Source organism: Copadichromis virginalis, linkage group LG7 (genome assembly GCF_057382275.1).
Source record: "Copadichromis virginalis isolate Kocher_CV1m ecotype Utaka linkage group LG7, C_Virginalis_male_GT1.1, whole genome shotgun sequence".
Taxonomy (NCBI): Eukaryota; Metazoa; Chordata; class Actinopteri; order Cichliformes; family Cichlidae; genus Copadichromis; species Copadichromis virginalis.
The window spans coordinates 2,133,804-2,155,518 of record NC_140624.1 but is presented as its reverse complement, the minus strand read 5'-3'; the positions used below and the strand labels follow the sequence as shown (position 1 = coordinate 2,155,518).

The 21,715-nt window shown below is 44.1% G+C and overlaps 2 protein-coding genes across 5 annotated transcripts in view; both read right to left on the bottom strand.

The window, feature by feature from the left end:
• Window positions 1–528: 528 nt before the first annotated feature.
• Window positions 529–5,359, bottom strand: LOC146704176 (fibroblast growth factor 6-like). The gene is made up of 3 exons (XM_085461169.1): window positions 4,690–5,359; window positions 4,015–4,118; window positions 529–1,833 (listed from the first exon to the last, which is right to left on the bottom strand). The coding sequence occupies exons 1-3, from the start codon at window positions 5,033–5,035 to the stop codon at window positions 1,657–1,659; spliced, it is 627 nt and encodes a 208-aa protein (XP_085317295.1). The 5' UTR covers window positions 5,036–5,359; the 3' UTR covers window positions 529–1,656.
• Window positions 5,360–6,390: 1,031 nt separating this feature from the next.
• LOC146704175 (solute carrier family 45 member 3) overlaps window positions 6,391–21,715 on the bottom strand; it is a 49,578-nt gene continuing 34,253 nt past the window's right edge. For all 4 annotated transcript variants that reach the window (XM_085461164.1, XM_085461163.1, XM_085461162.1 and 1 more), the window contains 2 exons: window positions 9,542–9,807; window positions 6,391–9,463 (listed from right to left, as the gene is read on the bottom strand). In XM_085461164.1, coding sequence (XP_085317290.1) covers window positions 9,020–9,463; window positions 9,542–9,807 — 710 coding nt within the window. In that variant the 3' untranslated portion in view covers window positions 6,391–9,019. The remainder of the gene's footprint in view (window positions 9,464–9,541; window positions 9,808–21,715) is intronic.

The following is a 21,715-nucleotide window of genomic DNA, read 5'->3' as shown; positions in this document are numbered from 1 at the left end:
GTCCAGTCTAAGATTAACTAACAGGAGACCCACGAGTCTGCCACGCAGGTATTTCACCCGATATTATCCACATGTTCGTCAACTTAAACACTCCGTGATTCCTCTGTCCATCTTAGCTATCGTTTGCTTTGTTTGCTTCTTGTGCCCTCTCGTTTCTACTATGGAAAATTACAGTATTAGAAAGAGGAGCATGAGAGGTTGTTAAATTCAAGTATGATATGCTGTATGCAAAGCCTGAATGTACATCACTAACGTAACCCTTTGGTTCAGCTCATATTCGGCGCTCTCCTGTGAGACTCAGTGACCAATCTGAAGAATGCATAAAAACTCTGTCATAAACGATCCGCTTTATCTAAATATCAAAAACGGAGACACCGTAAGGATCGTTTGCAAATCCCAGGATCTTGAACTGAGAGTAAATGTCGCTTTTCACTCGATTTATTTCGAGTTAAAGCAGCAGACCGTGCCTGCTCTGTAATTTTACTCAGCATGCTGCTTTAACCAACTTCATCGTCTTACTCTACTTTGCAGTGTAGAGTAAGAGGCCTGATGCAACAGACGGCACCGACTTGAACCGGGGGAAATGTACAGTAGGCAGAGATGGAGGGTATTTTGCGTCATAGTGTTAGGTCTATGATATTCTGTCCCTCCGCCATGTAAAGGAAGAAAACAGGCAAATCCGCATACATGATGAAAGCCAATGCATAAACATTCACATTTTCAGTTTGGACTGATGATCCGGCTACAAAAACTGTTCAAACGAACCCCGGGATTGTCAAAGCTCCCTTGGAGGTGATGGCGACTCCAAATCCAGCTTTCCTTTTTAACAAGAGGCTCCACTGGGTCCTGTGCAGCGTAGAGTCTCGCTTACTAAATTGATCTAATTATGGAAAGAAAATAAAGTGAAAAAACTTCTGGCCCTCTAGGAATTGGGCTAAAGCCCCCCCAGTGGTGTCTGAGGGAGTGATGACTTGCGTATCATTCCTATTTCTGACTTGAGCACCACATTTCTCGCATGCAAGGGTAAGGGGGGGCCGCAAGAAGGAATTCAAGGCACCGCCACCTCATGACAAAGCAAGAAGAAAACAACCGTTATTTTTTCAAGTGCTCTAGTTGCCCTGACCGTGACAGAGACACGCAAATGCAACGGGTGGGAAATGTCTATAGTCCTTGATAGATGACGACGACAACAACAAAAACAAACAAAAAAAACCTTAGAAGTAAACAGGCATTCTTCTGTGTAAAAATTTCATGCACACATTTTCTACATCCTTGGGACACGGTGCTTTGAGGTAATAACAAATCCATTTGAAAAAGATGAGCTGTCATCCACCGACAGGACAAAAACTCAACCAATTCCAGCAAGCACCCATAAAACCAGAGGGGACAAACGACGCCTCTCCGTGCCCTTCATATCATAAAAGGATGAAAATCACAAAAGCAGCAAAGAATGGCATTTTTGATCATTTCTAATACAAAGTAAACTACCCAAATATACATATAAAGTTTGAATAAATACTATCAGATATAACTGTGTTTCTTTATTTTATAGTCCATTTTTGTCTTTTTTGTGTTTGTATGTAGTATACGGTATTTATGTTACCTGGGAGATAATCCACATGTGCAAATACGTTTGTTATTGCCACTTTTTGCTCGTCATATTCGGGGTAGGAAGTGCGTTACAGTCATGGCAGTTGTGGCCTTGTTGCCCCTCTTCACGCGGCCATGCTTGCTGAGTGCGATGTAGGATCCTCTGTAAACCAGAGACTCGTAGGCGTTGTAATTGTTCGCGAGCAAGCTCTCCTTGAACTTGCATTCGTCGTGGAAGACTGTCTGGAGGCGACAAAGAGACAGGACATGCTTTACAACGAGCTGCTCGACACAAATGCAAACAGAGACACAAGTTTGAAGCTTAAATAAGACTGTGAGCAATGAACAGTAATAAAAACAGTGAAATCTCACTGTTGTGGGTTTTAAAGAATCATTTTTTCAGTTGTTTGTGTTACTTCGCTGCAATGCTGTGCACTCAAAAAATGATTTTTGGATTTACTTTAAACAGTTATGTCAAATCCAATTCAATTTTATTTATACAGCTCCAAATCACAACAACAGTCGCCTCAAGGCGCTTTATACTGTAAGGTAGGCCCTACAACAATGAACTATGACCCCCTATGAGCAGCACTTTGGCGACAGTGGGAAGGAAAAACTCCCTTTTAACAGGAAGAAACCTCCAGCAGAACCAGGCTCAGGGAGGGGCTGCTTCCACCTGACTGTGTTTAGTAACTATAAAGAATTAAACGTGTTTTACTCCAAAATGCTGTCCTGACTAAATGAAAAGCCACTGCAGCTCTGTGGAACCACCCAGCGGAGCTTTTTTAATGTCAGCCGGTAACTTGAAAGCTCAATAAGTCATTGAAGGTTTCAGGTTTTTATTATTACCCATACTAGGCCTTGCTCCTACTTTCTGCTATCAATCTGATCTAACTCCAAATCTTGCAAGTATTGCTTTCTGAGATGCAATATTTCAGACCTAAAACCTCCAGCAAATATTCTCAAATAAATAAAATAAGAACAATTTTGGAGACAAAACTGCTCGTCTTTGAATATCTGACACTGTGAAATATCTGACCCTTCTCTGCTGTGCTGAGCTGGCTATGCATGACTTGCACAGTGTGCAACAGTCACACTCGCCATCAGAGACCATGTGGCCTAATTCAGTCTCTTATCAGATCATCACCATGCTCTCAAGCTAACGCTTCATCACTCATGACCAGATAAGTGATTCACATTCTGTCTGTCAAATATGTTTTCCACAATCACATTCATGTGTCAGCAGGGCTCCACTAAACATAATGTTCCTTCCCGCACCACTCGGAGCTAATAACTGTCATCAATGTGCTTAAAAGCAAACCGATCACGTCAGCTCAAACAAGCACGTGTTTCCTGAGCAGATGAGGAGTTCAGTGACGAACTAAATAAAAGGAATGTAAACTGTGCTCTAGCTACCATCACATTGGGAATGTGAGGTCATTGGGCAATAATAAGATGCACAAGCTTGAAACTCTGATTAAGACCCAGAGTACTCCAGTTATCCAAGTCAAGCAATGGAGGAGATGATGGAGTTGCAAAACACTAAAAGGAAGAATTATAAAGCATCTGATGAGGTCCTCAGGCAATAAAATGCTCAACCTCAGAGAATCAGAGGATATAAAATATATCAAATAAAGACTTGAGCTGACAGCTATCAATAAAAACCCTGATGAAACTCAGAGGTTTCCATGTGTCACCTTGCTTGCCATGTTGAAAGAAAACCTGCTCTACCTCAAGGCATCTTCAGCGCCTTTAAAACACTGAGTCATTTTGTTTTATTGGATCCTGAATCCATATTTTCAAAAGACCACAAAGGCTGTTGAGGAGAACAAGCAAACAAAGTCATGAGTAATAACTGCCAGGAAACTCTTAAGAACAGATTGTCTTTTGTAGAATTAAATGTTTAACAAGAGAAATAAAGTGAACATGTTTGAAGGGCAGGATTATGGAGGCCTGTGGAAGGTGCTGCCCATGTGCCTCTCAACATGTGTGTGCTGCGCCATTTGCCATTAAAATCGATTTTCAACTGTGCTGACAGGTTTCTTGTCACCAGGGGGGTTTCCCTCCTCCTCTTGCTCTCGTTCTCTCTGACCCACACACACACACACACACACACACACACACACACGGTACAGCCCTGTGATCTAAATCCCTCATCTGTTAACCTCATCATTATTTACCCATCGGCCAACAGGCCTCGCACACTTGCTTTAAATATAGCTTTAGAAATTCCTGATGAAACTGAAATATAGGTTTCGCAGGCCGTAGCGTGCAGCTCCCCTGCAGCCACATAAGGCAAGAGTCTCTTTCCAATTTATGACAGGCAAACAGAAAAAAGGCGGATCGAGCTCCAAGTGCGTCCTGATTTCAGGATCCAATTAACCAACAGTGCTGAACAATAAACGAAATACTGTGCATACCTACCGTTCCGTATAACCTCCCACGGCTGTTCATTGCGACAAACAGCTCACTCTTCACTCCATATAGGCTCACCACTCCTCTCTCCACCGTCGAGATCTCTATTAGACCTGATACATGACAAAGATGCGTTACGTTAGAGTGAGCAGTGAGGTACATACCAAAGGAGCATCCTGGCTAAGTGCGTGCGTTTTGCCACTGTAGCATTGTGCTTTCTCTGCGTCTATGGGTGTAACCTTGCAGGTTGCTGCGCAGCATGCCGAGCCTTTGTTCTGCATCTTTCACCCCATCTTCCATTTGCATCCAGGCGCATTAATTTAGCGCATTGTGGTTATCGCAATAATAGCTGTCCTAATTGCACGGCGTGCACGGCTATTGGTCTCCCGGACCGCCCTCAGAGGGCTGCGTAAAAATAAGTTGTGTCTAAAAGCGTCCATACATTCGTGACATGGTTGAGCTGGAGGAGGAGGGGGAGGAAGAGGGGTTTTCAGTACTGATGGATACGTGCTTTAACAGATTTGTCTTTGCCGTGGAAGAAATTCAGTTCTCTCCCCGACTCGGATGAGACGCGATCATGCAAATGAATAGAGGGGATAGACTAGCCTGCTCATCGCAGATCCATGCTTATTGACCGTCTCTCTTTTATGTCTATTGCATTACATTGGTGGAGATATAACTCACTGTACTGGTTTTCATTATGTACACCGTTTATCCTGCCGTCGGGGAGGATCTGAAGGTGAAACCCGATGCCCACGTTGCAGTAGAGCCTCCGCACTCTTTTGATGCCCAGCAGATAGTCACTCTCCCAATTCAGCTCCGGTTTCTCTCCGGAGATCCCGAGCACAGAGCGCGAGAAGAGGGTCTCCCATCGTTTCTCCAGTAAAGTTGCATTTGTCCTGCTGCTCGGTAAAGGGTACGCTGACACGATCCCCAGCAGAAAGCCCAGGAGAACCACTGCGGTCAGCGTCCAGTGCGGCGTGCCGGCCTCGCAGGACATACTGACGAGGAGCCTTTGCGCAACGGCCATCCGGTTTACCTTCGGGCCACGTGGTCAAAATTAATGACCCTAAAAATACCGCTCTTCTTGTTTTGCTTCCTTCGGCATGCTGACTGAGGGTTATTTTTGGAGCACAGATCAGTGCTTTGGGCATGAAACGCAAGCCCCGGTGCAGACGAGGAGAGGAGACGGGAGAGTGCGCGGCAGAGCTGGAGGTGATGGTGATGGTGATGTTGGTGGTGGTGGTGGTGATTACCATGTTTTGCAGCTCCCCCGCGCCCCTCTCTCTCACACACACACTCACTCTCTCTCTCCCTTTTCTGACAGCCTCTCTCTCTCGGTAAGAGTTCAGAATATTGCGCTCACCAAAAACCCTTCAACCTCGCCAAGACTATCGCATCCCTAGATGACATCATGCTGACTTCACCCGCAGGGTTATTGCAAAGGCAGAAAAAACAGCAGGTCTGTGGAGATGTGAGGGGGATAGCTGCTGTTTCTGCCTAACTGGAAGAGAAGAAAGCTTATTGGCGTTCCGCGGTATGGGACGCGACGGGCACTCGGGCTGCTCCCAAATTGGGTCGGTGGTCATATGTCTACCCGATCGCTTCCTTATTTAGAAGGAAGGTGTAAAAACAGGCCCACTTGTCACCGGAGAGCAATGACAGGGCTCTTGTGCTGGTCGCTCTTCTTTCCTGCCACGTTTAAGACTTTTCCCCAGCAAATCTAGGCTTTTTTAAGCCTAAACTGAAATGTCAGCTGGGCCAGAGAGCCAGCGGGGAGCTCGCACCAATCAACGGCAAAGATCAAGGTTCAAGCCTTCAGTGCAGGCTAGCATCCGCCCCCCTGACCTTGAACAAGACACTGAGCGCCTCTGAACTCAACAGCACGACCGGGTAACGGAGGCCCAACGTGTCATTTTAATCATGTCAGGTTTTTCCACGTATACCCTAAGCCGTGCATTTCTCACGGCGCATTCGTGAGAACTACGAGGAGCACTGGAGAGGCCCGTCACGAAACGGCGCACATTGTCGGCGTGCCATTCCGTGTAACATGAAAGCCTGTCGTCTTTTCCATGTAATGGATAATGCCACCAACAGTATGTCCATGCGTCAGTGAGCCCAACGCAGCTGCGCACCAACAGCTCTCTCGCACACATCAGTTCCCCAAGATTTCCAAAGGATGGCACCATTTCCAAGTTCATTTGTAGCGCTCATGTAGAGTCTTTAAGCTTCGGCTTTGGCAGAATTGTGGACGCTGTAAACGGCTCATTTAAATAAATGATCCAGAACTTGTTTCAGATTTAATTAAAGAAACGCTTCTGACCTCTGTCATGTAATGTTTGATTTTTAAACACTGTCGCATGAAGGACCAAAGACACCACCTCATTGAAAACGCAGATCTTTTATTTTGTATAAAATCTATTTGGTAACTGCACATTTATACACAGCCTGACAGGTGTACAGTGAAAATGATATAAACTCTGAAATAAGTAGCTGAAGTCATGTGATAAAACAGAAAATCAAAAACAACTTCTGGCCTTAAATCACTAAGTCACTTTGTTTTAATACAAGGAGAACATCTCCACTCATCCAGTTACAGACAACTGCAGTTAACGGAAACTGTTTATTGACCACTGATGAGACGTATGACCCGACGAATCACTGCTGACAAAGGACACGATTTCTTAAATGAACCATGAAAACAGAAAAAGAAACTCAAACCATGTCGCTTGTGTAAAGGGCTTAACAGACCTCAGCAACGAGCTCTGCAGTGTCCCCAAAGCCAACAGAGGGGGTGAAATGGGTAATATTAAAATAAATTACAGCTTTATGAATGCTTCTATAACACATCTATACAAATAATTTATTTTCACAGAAAGAGCCTTCACCCCTGCACCTGTGACAGATGCCGAAAAAAAAAGTCCAATAGTTTTAATACATGCTATATTGTAATAGAAGCATAATAAATAAATACATATGTACAAAACATGTTTGGAAAATGTACAGGCACTTGTAAAACAACCTTTCAGTTAATGCTAGACATGGAGGATAAGTCGATTGCTTGGCAGTAATGTCAACATGACAAATTCTCTGGTCTTCCATGCAGGAAATAGGATCCTTCTGTTGTACCAACCGAACAGTTTGTGTAGGATCAGAAAAGAAGGACTCAACACAAATTCTCAGCAAGAACTGACACAAACATGGATTCTTCATCATTTGGCCAAGATGATGCTCCGTGATGTAAAGCATTATTCAGGCTACTCTTTCCTCTTGCTGTCGGTGCAGCAAGAGAAGAAACAAAAAACTGCATTTGAGTCATACCAACTATTACTCTCACACTTACTCATGACTTCTTGCAATCTGTCCTCCATGTTATGCATACATACAAACACGCACGGCCTCCATCGCCCTTGCTTGCATGATTTTCAGTAACCAAATGTTGACATGCACTGCATAACTTTTTGGGAGATGTTTTCCAGAACGGTTGCTATGACGTGGGCATCCATAAGACATCACTCTGCGTGTTTACCGTTCACGTCTGGGATTATATAACAAGCCCATCTGGATGTCCTAGATTGTCATTTAAAAAAAAAAAAAAAAAACTTAAACGGGGCTTAGGCAACGGGGAAAGTGTGTTATTATTACTCGACAGGATAAGCAGTCCACTAGTCTAGATTACCTCTCTTGATTATCTACACAAAGGACATTTGATGCGATATTCCCATTCAGCTGAACAGCCTAATTGCTAAATCATCACAGTCAGAAACTTCACTTCAGCACGTTGCATAACAAATTCCCATAGGGATTATACAGTAAAAATGTATGCAAATATTCGCAGTAAACAGCACTAAAAGATGGCACTAGACGAGGAAGGGAGGGATAAGAGGAGACTCAGAGTATAGCTCACTGACTGCTGAAAGAAAAAAAGGTCTCCTAATAAGGCTTTGGGCCAGAACAGGCCTTGGCATTGCCGCTCCAAATCTTTGGAAATATACAGCAGGAATGAAACACCCTGACGGTGCACGCGATTGCCGTCTACCACTGGTACAAAATTTCCCATAGGTGTTAAATAAGGATGAGATGCTGTGACTGAAGAAAATGAGTCACATTTTCACCTTTCGGTGACTCCCACATGCCATCGTCCTCCTGGACGTGACCAATCCCAGGAGGAGAAATGGATACTGATGGCCCAACAGAACTACCACATCCCCATATGTACCCCACCCACGTATGGAGTTAGTTTACTTATGGTGGAGACTAGACAAGTGTAATGACGAAAGCACATTTGACAGAAAAAAGGTCGATTATAAAGTAGAAAGATGATGACATTTAGCAGGAAGGGACGGTCTAATAAGAGATCATACAGAGTTGGCAAGACCATCTCTGGAGGCTCTCAAATTAATGAATAAAGTAGCATATTTCTGAAGAAACCAATTTGTCTGTTCTGCCATCTTGCATTAGATTGACTCCCCCCCACGCTCACCTAATTTAATTTTAAATGTCATTATGTAAGATGACCATTATGGAAAATGCCTTAGTGACAGTGAAGACGAGTGAGCAAAGACAAAAACCGACTGCACTGTGTAAAACCGTAGCTTAAGATAATTAAAAAATACGATTCAGAAAAGTTAGTTGGTGTATTCGAGGTTGACGGGTTGTACAGTAAATCTGTTTGAAGGTACCTGAGGAAAAAGGTGGACAGAAATTATGCCGTGACAGTTTTAAAGAGACACGTCTGTTGAATTCAATAGGTTTTAGTACACACTGTACCTCATCGGACCTGAGCAGGTGGTGACTCTTCTGGTAGCAGATAATTCCTGCTATAACACGGCAAACGGCTCCTGACTTTATCTTCGGTAAGCCAGTTTCACACGCCACACGCTAACAGATATACCTTAATGCAGAGTGTCGCTGAAAGCAAAAAAATGTTACTAGCAAAAGGCTTTCTGGGAACAGTAGTGCAGCGAGTACCACTCGTGGAACCTGAAGGGTTGATTATTGGCGATCCCATCACTCAGTTTCTGAGGTCCTTTTGGTCAAAGACAATCTGACTGGCCAGGTAGATGGCGACAGCTCCAAAGATGGCAGAGCAAGCGATATAGGCAGTGACGGACTGAGCAAACTGAACAATCATGCCCATGAAGAGGGTGGGGAAAACCTGAGAGAGGAGAAAGGTGCTGTCTAAGATGGCAAAGTCCAAGCCCACACCGCGTTTCTCAAAGCCCGACTCGGCTTCGTCCTGCTCGGGGGCGTTGGCGCTGTGAGACGAACCGTTTTGGCTTTGCGGGCCGGGGTAGTACTCGTAACTGTCCTGGCTGAACAAGGCGTGCCTGTAAGGAGGCCCCGTTTGGTGGTTCAGTCCACCCTCCTCTTCCACAGGAGTCAAATACACAGAGTCCCGCATGGCTGTTACACCGTTTTTATGTCTGCTTTTGGTTATTCTTTTTGGCATGTAGACCTGAAATGAGAAAGGAATCATTGACTGTAATCATCTAAAACATGTCTTTGAATATCCAGTTCTTACTTCTATACTTACCTCTATCTCCTTGTGGTAATGGCAGGTGAGTGTGTAAGGGAGGGTCTGCAGTGTTGCGTATGCATAGCCAGTGAGAGCTGCCATTACAGTGACCAAGACGACGCTTTTGGACAGGCAGATGACCAAAGCGGAGACTGTGAAGCTCACCATGCTGCTCAGGTAAACCCACCGGGATCCCAAATGCCGAACCAAACGACTCATAACCAGAGAGAAAAAGGTTGAGGTAGCACACTGCAGGAACAGGCCCATGCTGCCCATACGGATTCCTGAAAGAAACAACAGCGTCCAGAAAGTATAAGAACGAGCAAAATGAGTGAAGGACGATAAAAGATGGATTTATGTCATCAGCTGCAGTCGAATATTCTGCACTGACTCCTTCTAGAAAGCATTCTAGTGAAAAAAAGTGCCTTGGAGTGACGTTTGCTGAACTCTGCAGCACAGACACCTAGTTTGGTCTGACTAATCGTTACACAGCATCAAGTTTAGAATAATGCTGAAAAGAGACACACACAGGCTGACCCAAGGCATGGGCTGTTTGGAGGGGGTGTCACAGGCTGACCAACAGCAAAGCTTACTCACTATTGTCAAAGTTCCTGAATCCTTCCTTAGTTATGCTGCAATAGGTGCAAGCTGCTGGGGGGTTCTGGGTGTTTCTTCTTCACTCACTATGTGTTAATAGTAGTGCTGTCAGTGTTAATCTCGTTAAAATGACGTTAACGCCATAACAATTCAATTTTATTTATACAGCACAAAATCACAACAACAGTCGCCTCAAGGCGCTTTATATTGTACAGTAGATCGTACAATAATAGATACAGAGAAAAACCCAACAATCATATGACCCCGAATGAGCAAGCACTTTGGCGACAGTGGGAAGGAAAAACTCCCTTTTAACAGGAAGAAACCTTCGAAAGAACCAGGCTCGGGGAGGGGCGGGGCCATCTGCTCTGATTGGTTGGGGTGAGAGAAGGAAGACAGGATAAAGACATGCTGTGGAAGAGAGCCAGAGGTTAATAACAAGTATGATTCAATGCAGAGAGGTCTGTTAACACATAGTGAGTGAGGAAGGTGACTGGAAAGGAAAAACTCAATGCATCATGGGAATCCCCCGGCAGCCTACGTCTATTGCAGCATAACTAAGGGAGGATTCAGGGCCACCTGGTCCAGCCCTAACTATATGCTTTAGCAAAAAGGAAAGTTTGAAGCCTAATCTTGAAAGTAGAGATAGTGTCTGTCTCCTGAATCCAAACTGGAAGCTGGTTCCACAGAAGAGGGGCCTGAAAACTGAAGGCTCTGCCTCCCATTCTACTTTTAAATACTCTAGGAACAACAAGTAGGCCTGCAGAGCGAGAGCGAAGTGCTCTAATAGGGTGATATGGTCCTACTGGTGTTGGCCAGAGGGGCCGATGGCGCGATATGGCAGCCTGGCTTCTGTCAGTCTGCCCCAGGGCAGCTGTGGCTACAACTGTAGCTGCCTCCACCAGTGTATGAATGTGAGAGTGAATGAATAGTGGTATTGTAAAGCGCTATATAAATCCAATCCATTATTATTATTATTACTACAAGTAGGGCTGGGCCATATCATACCGTTCACGGTAACACCGGTATAATGTTGGGCAACGATAAGAAAATGAAATATTGTGATAGAATATGGGTAAAATGTGCAGTGCCTTTGTTTTCATACGCACATGGCGGTGACGCAGAATGAGAAGCGCGAGAGCGGATCGTTGAATGAAACGGATGAACCAGAACTGGTTTGTAAAAATGCTGCAGCTTCACTGGTGTGGAACTGGTTTAGCTTTCGTCCGTCAGATACACAACAAAGCACTATTTTTGGTAGCGCATGCTAGCGGGCCGTCGTTATTACCGTGTTGTTTGGAAAATACGGCGCACTTAAAATCAATCCTTTGATTTTTCTGAAAGTCGACAGAGCCCCTTATAATCCCGTGTGCCTTATGTATGAACTCTGGTTGTGTTTACTGACCTGGAAACGATTTTATGTGCACGGCGCTCGAAAATCTGTCAAATGTTTCAGTGCGACTTTGCTGAGCTACGAAGCCGCACCGCTTGATGCATTGTGGGAGCATTACGGCTATCGTAGGCGGAGCCTTGCGGAGTGATACGTACTGTGCTTCAACATGATATTACCGTACTGTGTGTGTATAACCTCTTTTTAAGTGTTGTGGATATTATACATGGTTATGCTGAGGATATGTCGGCCAGTTTCCACTGGAAACGCCTTTTGGTTAAACTGTCAGCGAGGAATTTGCACTGTTACGTTTTTATATAACATTAATGCACATAAAAAACAGCTGCTTGTTTAAGTGAAAATACATTGATGGGGTTTTTTTTGCACTAATAAAGTTGTGGAGTCGTAAAGTATTTTGTCTCGTGTTAATTATATCGTCAGTTATATCGTTATCACAAATTTTCAAATGTATATGGTGATAAATATTTTTGGCCATATCGCCCTGCTCTAACTACAAGGTCATTAAGATAAGATGGGGCCTGATTATGAGGAGCAGGATTTTGAATTCTGGATTTAACAGGAAGCCAAAACAGGAGAAATCTGCTCTCTCTTTCTAGTCCCTGTCAGGACTCTTGCTGCAGCATTTTGGATTAGCTGAAGGCTTTTCAGGGAGTTTTTAGGACATCCTGATAATAATGAATTACAGTCGTCCAGCCTGGAAGTAATAAATGCATGAACTAGTTTTTCAGCGTCACTCTGAGACAGGATATTTCTAATTTTAGAGATGTTGCACAAATGGAAGAAAGCAGTCTTACATATTTGTTTAATATGTGCATTGAAGGACATGTCCTGGTCAAAAATGACTCCAAGGTTCCTCACAGCGTTACTGGAGGCCAAGGTAATGCCATCCAGAGTAAGAACGTGGTTAGAGACCATATTTCTAAGCTTTTCAGGGCCGAGTACAATAACCTCAGTTTGATCTGAATGAAGAAGCAGAAAGTTAGCGGCCATCCAGGTCTTTATGTCTTTAAGACATTCCTGCAGTTTAACTCATTGGTGTGTGTTATCTGGCTTCATGGACAGATAGAGCTGGGTGTCATCTGCATAGCAGTGTAAATGTATGCTATGTCTTCTAATGATGCTGCCTAAGGGAAGCATGTATAATGTAAACAGAATTGGTCCTAGCACTGAACCCTGTGGAACTCCATAATTAACCTCAGTGTGTGAAGAGGACTCTCCATTTACATGCACAAACTGGAGTCTATTAGATAGATATGATACAAACCACTGCAGTGCAGTACCTGTAATACCTACAGCATGTTCTAATCGCTCTAATAGGATATTATGGTCGACAGTATCGAACGCTGCACTAAGGCCTAGCAGGACAAGCACAGAGATGAGTCCACTGTCAGAGGCCATAAGAAGATCATTTGTAACCTTCACTAAAGCGGTTTCTGTGCTGTGATGAGCTCTGAAACCTGACTGAAACTCTTCAAATAAACCATTCCTCTGCAGATGATCTGTTAGCTGTTTGACATCTACTCTTTCAAGGATGTTTGATATACCATACCACCTTTATTTATAAAGCACTTTAACATAAAACCAGAGTTCACAAAGTGCTGTACATGCTAAAAGCATAAGTAAAGAAAATTAAAATGAGATAAGATAAAAGAAATAACTAAAAAACTAAAATAAATTGAAACATGTCAAAACAAATTGAGTCAACCCCTCTAATCAATGCCAAAGGCTTCAGCAAATAAATATGTTTTAAGAAGACTTTTAAATTCAGAGAGAGAAAAGGCCTGCCTAACATGCAAGGGTAGATCATTCCACAACTTTGGAGCAACTACAGCAAAAGCACGATCACCTTTAGATTTATACTTAGTTTTTGGTACCTTAAGGAGCTGCTGATTGGCGGACCTAAGGGAACGGGGAGGTGTATATGGTTGTAGTAGCTCCGAGAGGTAGGGGGGGGCCAGGCCATTAAGAGATTTAAAAGCAAATAAGAGAATTTTAAAAACAATCCTAAAATATACAGGTAGCAGTGGAGTGAAATTAAAATTGGGGTAATGTGCTCAAACTTTTTTGTTCCAGTTAAAAGACGTGCTGCAGCATTTTGCACAACCTGCAGGCGCCTAATGGACGCATCACTAACCCCAAAATAAAGTGCGTTACAATAATCCAGCCTAGAAGTAACAAAGGCATGGATTACTGTCTCAAAATGCTGTTTCGATAAGATGGGCTTTATTTTGGCTAATTCCCTCAAATGAAAAAAGCTAGATCTTACAACAGCTCTGACCTGGCTTTCAAGTTTAAGATTTGCCTCTATTTTAACTCCCAGATTAGTGATGACTGGTTTAACATACTGTGCCAGTGAACCAAGATCTATAATAGTGGCCTCAGAAGCGCCACCAAAAACCATCACTTCTGTTTTCTGTTCATTAAAATGTAAAACGTTCAAAGCCATCCAGGCCCTTATATCATCAAGGCATCTGAGCAGCGGGTCTACTGAGAAGCCATTTATCTTTTTAAGTGGGAAATAAATCTGGGAGTCATCGGCGTATGAAAGGAAGGCAAATCTCTGTTAGCAAGTTAGCGCGGATTGCCCCGTGCATGGGGCTGCATGGCACTAATGCATTAACGACCTAACCGCGCTAACGCATCAACGCCGTGCAGCCACACGGCGGGGACAATTCGTGCTAACTCGCTAACGGAGATTTGCCGCATTAAGATCCAGTCATCCACCCATTCACACACACATTCACACACTGGTGATGGCAGCTACATTGCAGCCACAGCCACCCTGGGGCGCACTGACAGAGGCGAGGCTGCCGGACACTGGCGCCACCGGGCCCTCTGACCACCACCAGTAGGCAACGGGTGAAGTGTCTTGTCCAAGGACACAACGACCGAGACTGTCCAAGCCGGGGCTCGAACCGGCAACCTTCCGATTACCTTACCTTACCTTCCGATGAGGCGACTGTTGTTGTGATTTGGCGCGGTATAAATAAAACTGAATTGAATTTAAATAATGTTAACAATAAGTGGAAATTTTTAACAATGTGATGCATCTAAAACCAGAGAGACAAGTCTTGATATTACAGGTCACAGTAGACAGTTTTTCAAAAGCAGTATATAATGATTAGAAACACTGTAAATATAATTTTCTAATAATAGCATTGCCCATTTAATTTCATCCTCTCGCTTTCAAAATATTAAAATGAAAACATTTCCATCTTTATAAAGATTCTCAGAATTGTTTAGTAATGAGATTTGCTGCCCAGAAAAAGGAAAGAAGGGCAAAAACAGTCAGTGGTAAGACTTTATTTTAAAAAGGACTTGCTTTTTATGTTCCCAGTTTGTCCTTCCAAGTTTCTCATGCTTAACCCTTTAAGACCTACCATAGAACCAAGTCCGCCAGAGCTTATATTATATTTTTACATGCTGTGGAGCCATTTTTGGGAGCATTTCAAGTTGATGTACATCAATACAACCATTATAGCCCAGATTTTAATACCGTAATATGTATGCATTAAGTGCATAGTAATTACATAAATTGCAAAAAAGTGCAATAAACTACAAAAAAATTGAAAATCGTTTTTGTTTTTTAACATATATTTCTAGTTAGAGAAATTTAAGAGGCTTATCCCTCAAAACTGTAAATACAAAAAAGTTGCACAAAATAGTTTCCCACCACAGGAAATTTATTTTGAGTGTCTTATTTTTGAAATACACCAATTTTTATATACTGCAGGAAAAACGAAAATAAATATTATACTGCAAATTTGCAAAAAAACAGCATGTGCATCAAAATAAACTATTTCCAGCAGTGCAATATGAGTCCTCAGCATCCCAGAAACGACACAGAAAGTCATAAAGTCAAAGATAACTTTTAAAAACACCAGTATAGGCTCATGAGGCCCTGATGGTAAAAAACTACATTTCCGCAAAATGACGTCACTTCCGGTTTTGGCCAGGACATGGCGGACATGCGATGGTTCGCCATGTCCTGGCGGAAGTGTAGGAAGTGTTACAAACAGCTGATCGGATCGGCAAAGCGTGTTTCTGGAATATTATGTTTTTGTTGCTGCAAGTGCTTTTTATGCAGTTTTTGCAAAGCTATATGTGGAAGGAAACTGTGACTTAGGACAAGCTAATGGCATAAGATGCAAGTACAACTCCTCCGGTTTCATATGCAAACAATTTTATTGCGCTAGCTCACATGGCGTCTCAGGAGGGGAAAGCGGTGCTCTACCTGCACTGTGTATAGTGCTGGCGGAGCGCTGTTGACGTCGACTGAGAAAATTGTCGGGCGGTGGAAGGAATACTTCGAGGACCTCCTTAATCCCACTGACACGTCTTCCGGGGAGGAAGCAGAGTCTGGGGATGAGGGGTGTGACCCACCAATTTCCGGGGGCGAGGTCACTGAGGCAGTTAAACAACTCCTTGGTGGCAGAGCCCCTGGTGTCGATGAGGTCCGCCCCGAGTTCCTGAAGGCTCTGGACGTTGTAGGGCTGTCTTGGTTGACACGTCTCGGCAATGTTGCGTGGAGATCAGGGGCAGTACCTGTGGACTGGCAGACCGGGGTGGTGGTCCCCATCTTCAAGAAGGGGGACCGGAGGGTGTGTTCCAACTACAGGGGGATCACACTCCTCAGCCTCCCCGGGAAAGTCTATGCCAGGGTGCTGGAGAGGAGGGTTCGTCCGCTAGTCGAACCTCGGATACAGGAGGAACAATGCGGTTTTCGTCCTGGTCGCGGAACACTGGACCAGCTCTTTGTCCTCTCGAGGATACTTGAGGGTGCATGGGAGTTTGCCCAACCAGTCTACATGTGTTTTGTGGACCTGGAGAAGGCATTCGACCGTGTCCCTCGGGGCGTCCTGTGGGAGGTGTTGCGCGAGTATGGGGTGTCTGGCCCATTGCTACGGGCCATTCAATCCCTATACAACCGTTGCAAGAGCTTGGTTCGCATTGCCGGCAATAAGTCGGACTCGTTCCCGGTGGGTGATGGGCTCCGCCAGGGCTGCCCTTTGTCTCCGGTTCTGTTCATAATTTTTATGGACAGGATTTCTAGGCGCAGCCAAGTGGTGGAGGGCTTTCGCTTTGGTGGCCTCAGAATCTCATCTCTGATTTTTGCGGATGATGTGGTTCTGTTGGCTTCATCGGGTGAGGGCCTCCAGCTCGCACTGGAGCGGTTCGCAGCCGAGTGTAACGCAGCGGGAATGAGGATCAGCACCTCCAAATCTGAGGCCATGGTTCTCAGCCGGAAAAGGGTGGAGTGCCCACTCCGGGTCGGGGATGAGTTCCTGCCCCAAGTGGAGGAGTTCAAGTATCTCGGGGTCTTGTTCGCGAGTGATGGGAGAAGGGAGCTGGAGATCGACAGACGGATTGGGGCTGCGGCTGCAGTAATGCGGACGCTGCACCGGTCAGTCGTGGTGAAGAGGGAGCTGAGTGTAAAAGCGAAGCTCTCAATTTACCGGTCGATCTACGTCCCTACCCTCACCTATGGCCACGAGCTGTGGGTAGTGACCGAAAGAACGAGATCGCGGATACAAGCGGCGGAAATGAGCTTCCTCCGAAGGGTGGCTGGCCTCTCCCTTAGAGATAGGGTGAGAAGTTCGGCCATCCGGGAGGGGCTTAGAGTAGAGCAGCTGCTGCTCCACATCGAAAGGAGCCAGCTGAGGTGGTTCGGGCATCTGGCAAGGATGCCCCCTGGGCGCCTCCTGGGCGAGGTGTTCCAGGCATGTCCCACCGGGAGGAGGCCCCGGGGCAGACCCAGGACACGCTGGAGAGATTATATCTCTCGGCTGGCCTGGGAACGCCTTGGTATTCCCCCGGACAAGCTGGAGGAGGTGGCTGGGGAGAGGGAGGTCTGGACCTCTTTGCTTAGGCTGCTACCCCCGCGACCCGACCTCGGATAAGCGGATGAAGATGGATGGATGGATGGATAGCTCACATGGTTGCAGTGCTACCGGGATTTAAAAATAGTTACGCAAAACGGAGCGTGCAGAACACCGGCTCCAACCGGCTTTAAAGGGTTAAATGTCTTTATTTATTTATTTATTTCTCCCAGCTGTGGTTCTGACCTCCAGGTGCTCTTGGTAAACAGTCAGGGTCAAGTTCAGTAGCATAGCAAGCAGCAGCTAACTTAACATGGAAGAGTATGTTTATGATATTACTCCTGGAAAGCAAAGTTAATGAGCTCCATTTTCAAACACTACCACATGTAATGAGCACTAAACTGTAGCCCTGACAGATAAGGGAGGGAGCCAGAATGCTACTGAATCAGCTGCAGAGGTGGGTAGTAACGAGTTACATTTACTCTGTTACATTTACTTGAGTAAGTTTTTGAAAAAAATGTACTTTTAAAGTACCTTTTTTGCACGATACTTTTTACTTTTACTTAAATACATTTGTGAAGAAGAAACGGTACTTTTACTCCGCTACATTTGCAAAATTCGACTCGTTACTTTTTGAAAAAGTAATTAGTTTAACACATTAGATAACATGCTGCCAGTGGAGTTTCCGGTAACTTTTTACCAATCAGATGTGGCCATGCAGTCACATGACCAGTTTGAAACTGTGGCGGCCAGAGCGGCCCAAGCGTTTCAAAGTAGCGACACACGTAAAGAAGAAACATGAAAACATGGCAGAGCCAGTCGTCTACGCTAGAGCTGAAGAGGATGAACAGCCTTGGCCTCACATACAAAGGATGTTTCGCTTAAAAGCAGCACAAAAGAACAGCTCTGTCTTCAGCGTCGGTGTCTTCAGTGAGAACAAAACAACAACTTTTCAGCGTGAAACAACTCAGCTCGTGTAACCTGAGTAAGTTTTCTCTAAATATCTTTTAGCTGTGGTTAGCTGGATGTCAGTCTTATGTTACAGTAGCTGTGTCGAGCTGCGAGTCATGTTTTCGGCGCTACGTTGTAGTGAGATAAGTTTGTGAGTGTTTTGTGCAGCTTCGGCTGTCTTTTTAACTGCTCGCTGGTTAGCTAGCGTGAGCTGTAAGCTAACAGCTAACCTGGTTAATGATGCTAGAGTTCCACGCACATGCAAACAGCTCGTCTCTACTGCTTTAACTGTTAAAACAGAAGGCAATACTGCGGCTGACAGGGTTTATTATGTGAAACAGCAGCTTGTTTAGTTTAAACAGTCTGCATTAAGCTGGGCAAACACTGCGATTTTTTTCAGTCACGTTATTCAGCTCCTGCTCAAACTGTACAATTAAATCGCAGGGGTTAGAAGTTCATAGGTCACGATGCAGGTCTCACACTATACGGCCTGATGCTCTGATGCGACCTGTGCAAAGTTGTCTTTGCACAGTACAGCTGATTCAGCTGTACTGTGCAAAGACAACTTTCTGTGGTACAGATGTTACAGATAATGCACAGTGGTTACTCTTAAGAAAAAAAGGGGGCCATGCAACTGTAATCAACAAAGATCACCGTCATCCGGAGGAACATCTGCAGACAGAAGGATGTGGCGTAATAACAGTCGCTGCATTTCGGATTAAACAAATGAAACTCAGACCTCAGATATGTGTGCTTTGGCCGTCTAGTTGACTTGAATGAACACGCTCTTTGTGTGCCGATTCCTTGACATTAATGCTTTTTGAGTGTGACATTCCTCATGGTCCAGCAAGCACCGGGACTAGGAACAGAAGAAAATTAGAAAGTAAACAAAGTAAAGAATGAAAGAGGCGGACAAAGAGGAGTATGAAAAGAATGTGGATGGATGGATAAAAATGTCAAATGAGAGAGGGCAAAAGGGGGGGGGGGGGGATCCCCAGATTTAAGGATACATTTATAGTATATATGGTAGCGGTGTCGGAAGGACAGCTAGACAGGTTTAGCTACCTGTAGTGAACAGGTGATTTCTTACTGGTTTAGAGTAAATTATATTTTCTTTAAGGTCATAATGGTCATTTTTCTGAGCATATTTGTGCTTCAGATAAAATGTTGTACTTTAAGAAAACACATATTTAGAAGCAAAAACTTGTGCGAGAACTCTTAAATATTTATTTGATATTTATTGGGAATCTGCCAAAAAGTATGGGAACATGTACTTTCAAGTTATTTTAAATAGGCCGCTTTGACCTACTTTACTCAACCAAGTAGGTAAACAGGGGGGGCGGGGTGGAGGTCAAACGCAGGGTATACATTTTTCTGGCTGGATGAATCCACCAAATTACATTCCAGGACTGTCAGAAGTCTGTACACCGTCAGTTGTTGGTTTGTGAAGTAAATGACGAGGAGGTAACTAAGAAATCTCCCCATGGAGCCAAGAAGAGGCAGTTTCAGTTGACCCATCTCATTTGTCCCGTCCCCAGCAGCAAACCATTCTTACACCCAGATTTCTTTGGTGGGACCCCAGCGTTTACGGCTCTTGTCCAGATATAAATACAAGTCAGCTGGAAGACGCTCCGTTCAGGAGAGAAGCTACAGGATTCCAGAGTGATTGGTACCAGTGCTGCAGAAAGTTGACGTTTCCAGTAGTGAGTGGTGCAGCTCTATTGATCTGGTGCCAAAGAAAGATGCAGAGATTTTGTATTGAATTCAGATATTTAAATTCCATGTCTGACTTTGATCCGTGCTTCACGCCTGGAATCGATGATCTGTTAGGAAAAACATCCTGGACCTAAACACATCAGCACTCTGAACTAGAGATGGACCGATCCGATATTACGTATCGGTATTGGTCCGATACTGACCTAAATTACTGGATCGGATATCGGAGAAAAATAAAAAATGTAATCCGATCCATTAAATATCACGAAAGCGCCTCACAAAACTTGCAACACGCCGTAACTCACCTCAGAACGTTAGCACGTCAGAGCAGTATGCATCACGTGATAGAGCGGCTGTGGCATGCGGGACCTGTCGGTGGTCTGGATAGCATGTGGAGCTTCGCTAGCAACCCGGCATTTCATCTCCGACAAAGTTATCCCCGAGAGAAGTAAAGCAAGTGTGTAAGTCCATCTCTGAATGTTTGTAAAGCATTCCTGCGTTAAGCTTAACAAACGATATATGGAGCGACTGCCTCTTCTTGCTGCGACTTCAATCATGAAACTGCTTAATGATCAGCTGATCAGCTTTTCTGTCGCGAGTCCGTGTCTCTGGTTTGTTTTTGGCCCACTTTGCACCAGAAAGAGGAAACCAGCGGCTGAACAACAGCAGCACGTTTAAGCTTGATCAGCTGTTGTTAGAATTTATTTATTATTACTTTCTACTCGAGGATCTTTTTCTACGTAGCTGACGCTGGTAACTGTGCAGGGGCGGATCTAGCAAAGTTTAGCCAGGGGGGCCGATAGGGCATGAACAGGGAAAAGGGGCACAAAGACATACTTTTCTTTCTTATTCTCATTTAAAATGTCTAGCTTTTAATAAATAATTATCTGACACGCAAAGTTTTAATTTGATGTAAAATGAATAGAAGTCAATTACTGTATATAGTGACTATTAAGTCTAATATATATACCCTAGTAAGCTATAGTACTTTTTCCTTTGGGAGGGTACCATCTGTGCAGTCTGCAATTTTGTTGAAGAAAGATGTTGAATCTATTTAATATTTCTTGAAAAATAATTGATTTCTGTGCATTTTTTTTCCACACTGCATCAAATTAAGGTTGATTACGTCGATTAAGCATCATGAGGTGGAGCGTGAGGGGTGGTTCCCTATTTTTTATTTATTTTTTTTTGTTGTTGCTGGGAGTTGGAACCCTATTAGTTAGGTTGCTTAATATTTACGCTAAGTGCTCTTTAAAATACCAGAATAGGGAGGATGGTGTAGGTTTAAGTTTATTAGATTGATCAGTATTGCTGAACTATGAAATATATTTTTTTTTGCATACAGGTATAACAGAATAGCTTTAGTGTAGTTGTTGTTTTAAACTTGAGTATGAACTTATACAAAATGCAGCAAGATATTAAAAAAAAAAAAACAGTTTTGTTGATTAAAAAACACTATATCGGATTCATATCGGTATCGGCAGATATCCAAATTTATGATATCGGTATCGGTATCGGACATAAAAAAGTGGTATCGTGCCATCTCTACTCTGAACTAAAGGATATCGGCAGCTGGCCTCAGCACCAGAGGTAAGAGAACTCACAGCCTTCGAGGGTATGTACCCGTTTAGTTATATCATTGGCCTCCAGGGGGCGCCAGCCACATTTCAGTGACTGAATTGCTGAGCGATATGTCCG

Bases quoted from the DNA above. Each gene is read 5' to 3' on its own strand.
- LOC146704176 (XM_085461169.1), bottom strand. From the start codon at position 5,035: ATGGCCGTTGCGCAAAGGCTCCTCGTCAGTATGTCCTGCGAGGCCGGC. The intron at 4,119-4,689 runs GTGAGTTATATC...GTCATGTATCAG, and splicing joins ACATAATGAAAACCAGTACA to GTCTAATAGAGATCTCGACG. The intron at 1,834-4,014 runs GTAGGTATGCAC...TGTCGCCTCCAG, and splicing joins GTGGGAGGTTATACGGAACG to ACAGTCTTCCACGACGAATG.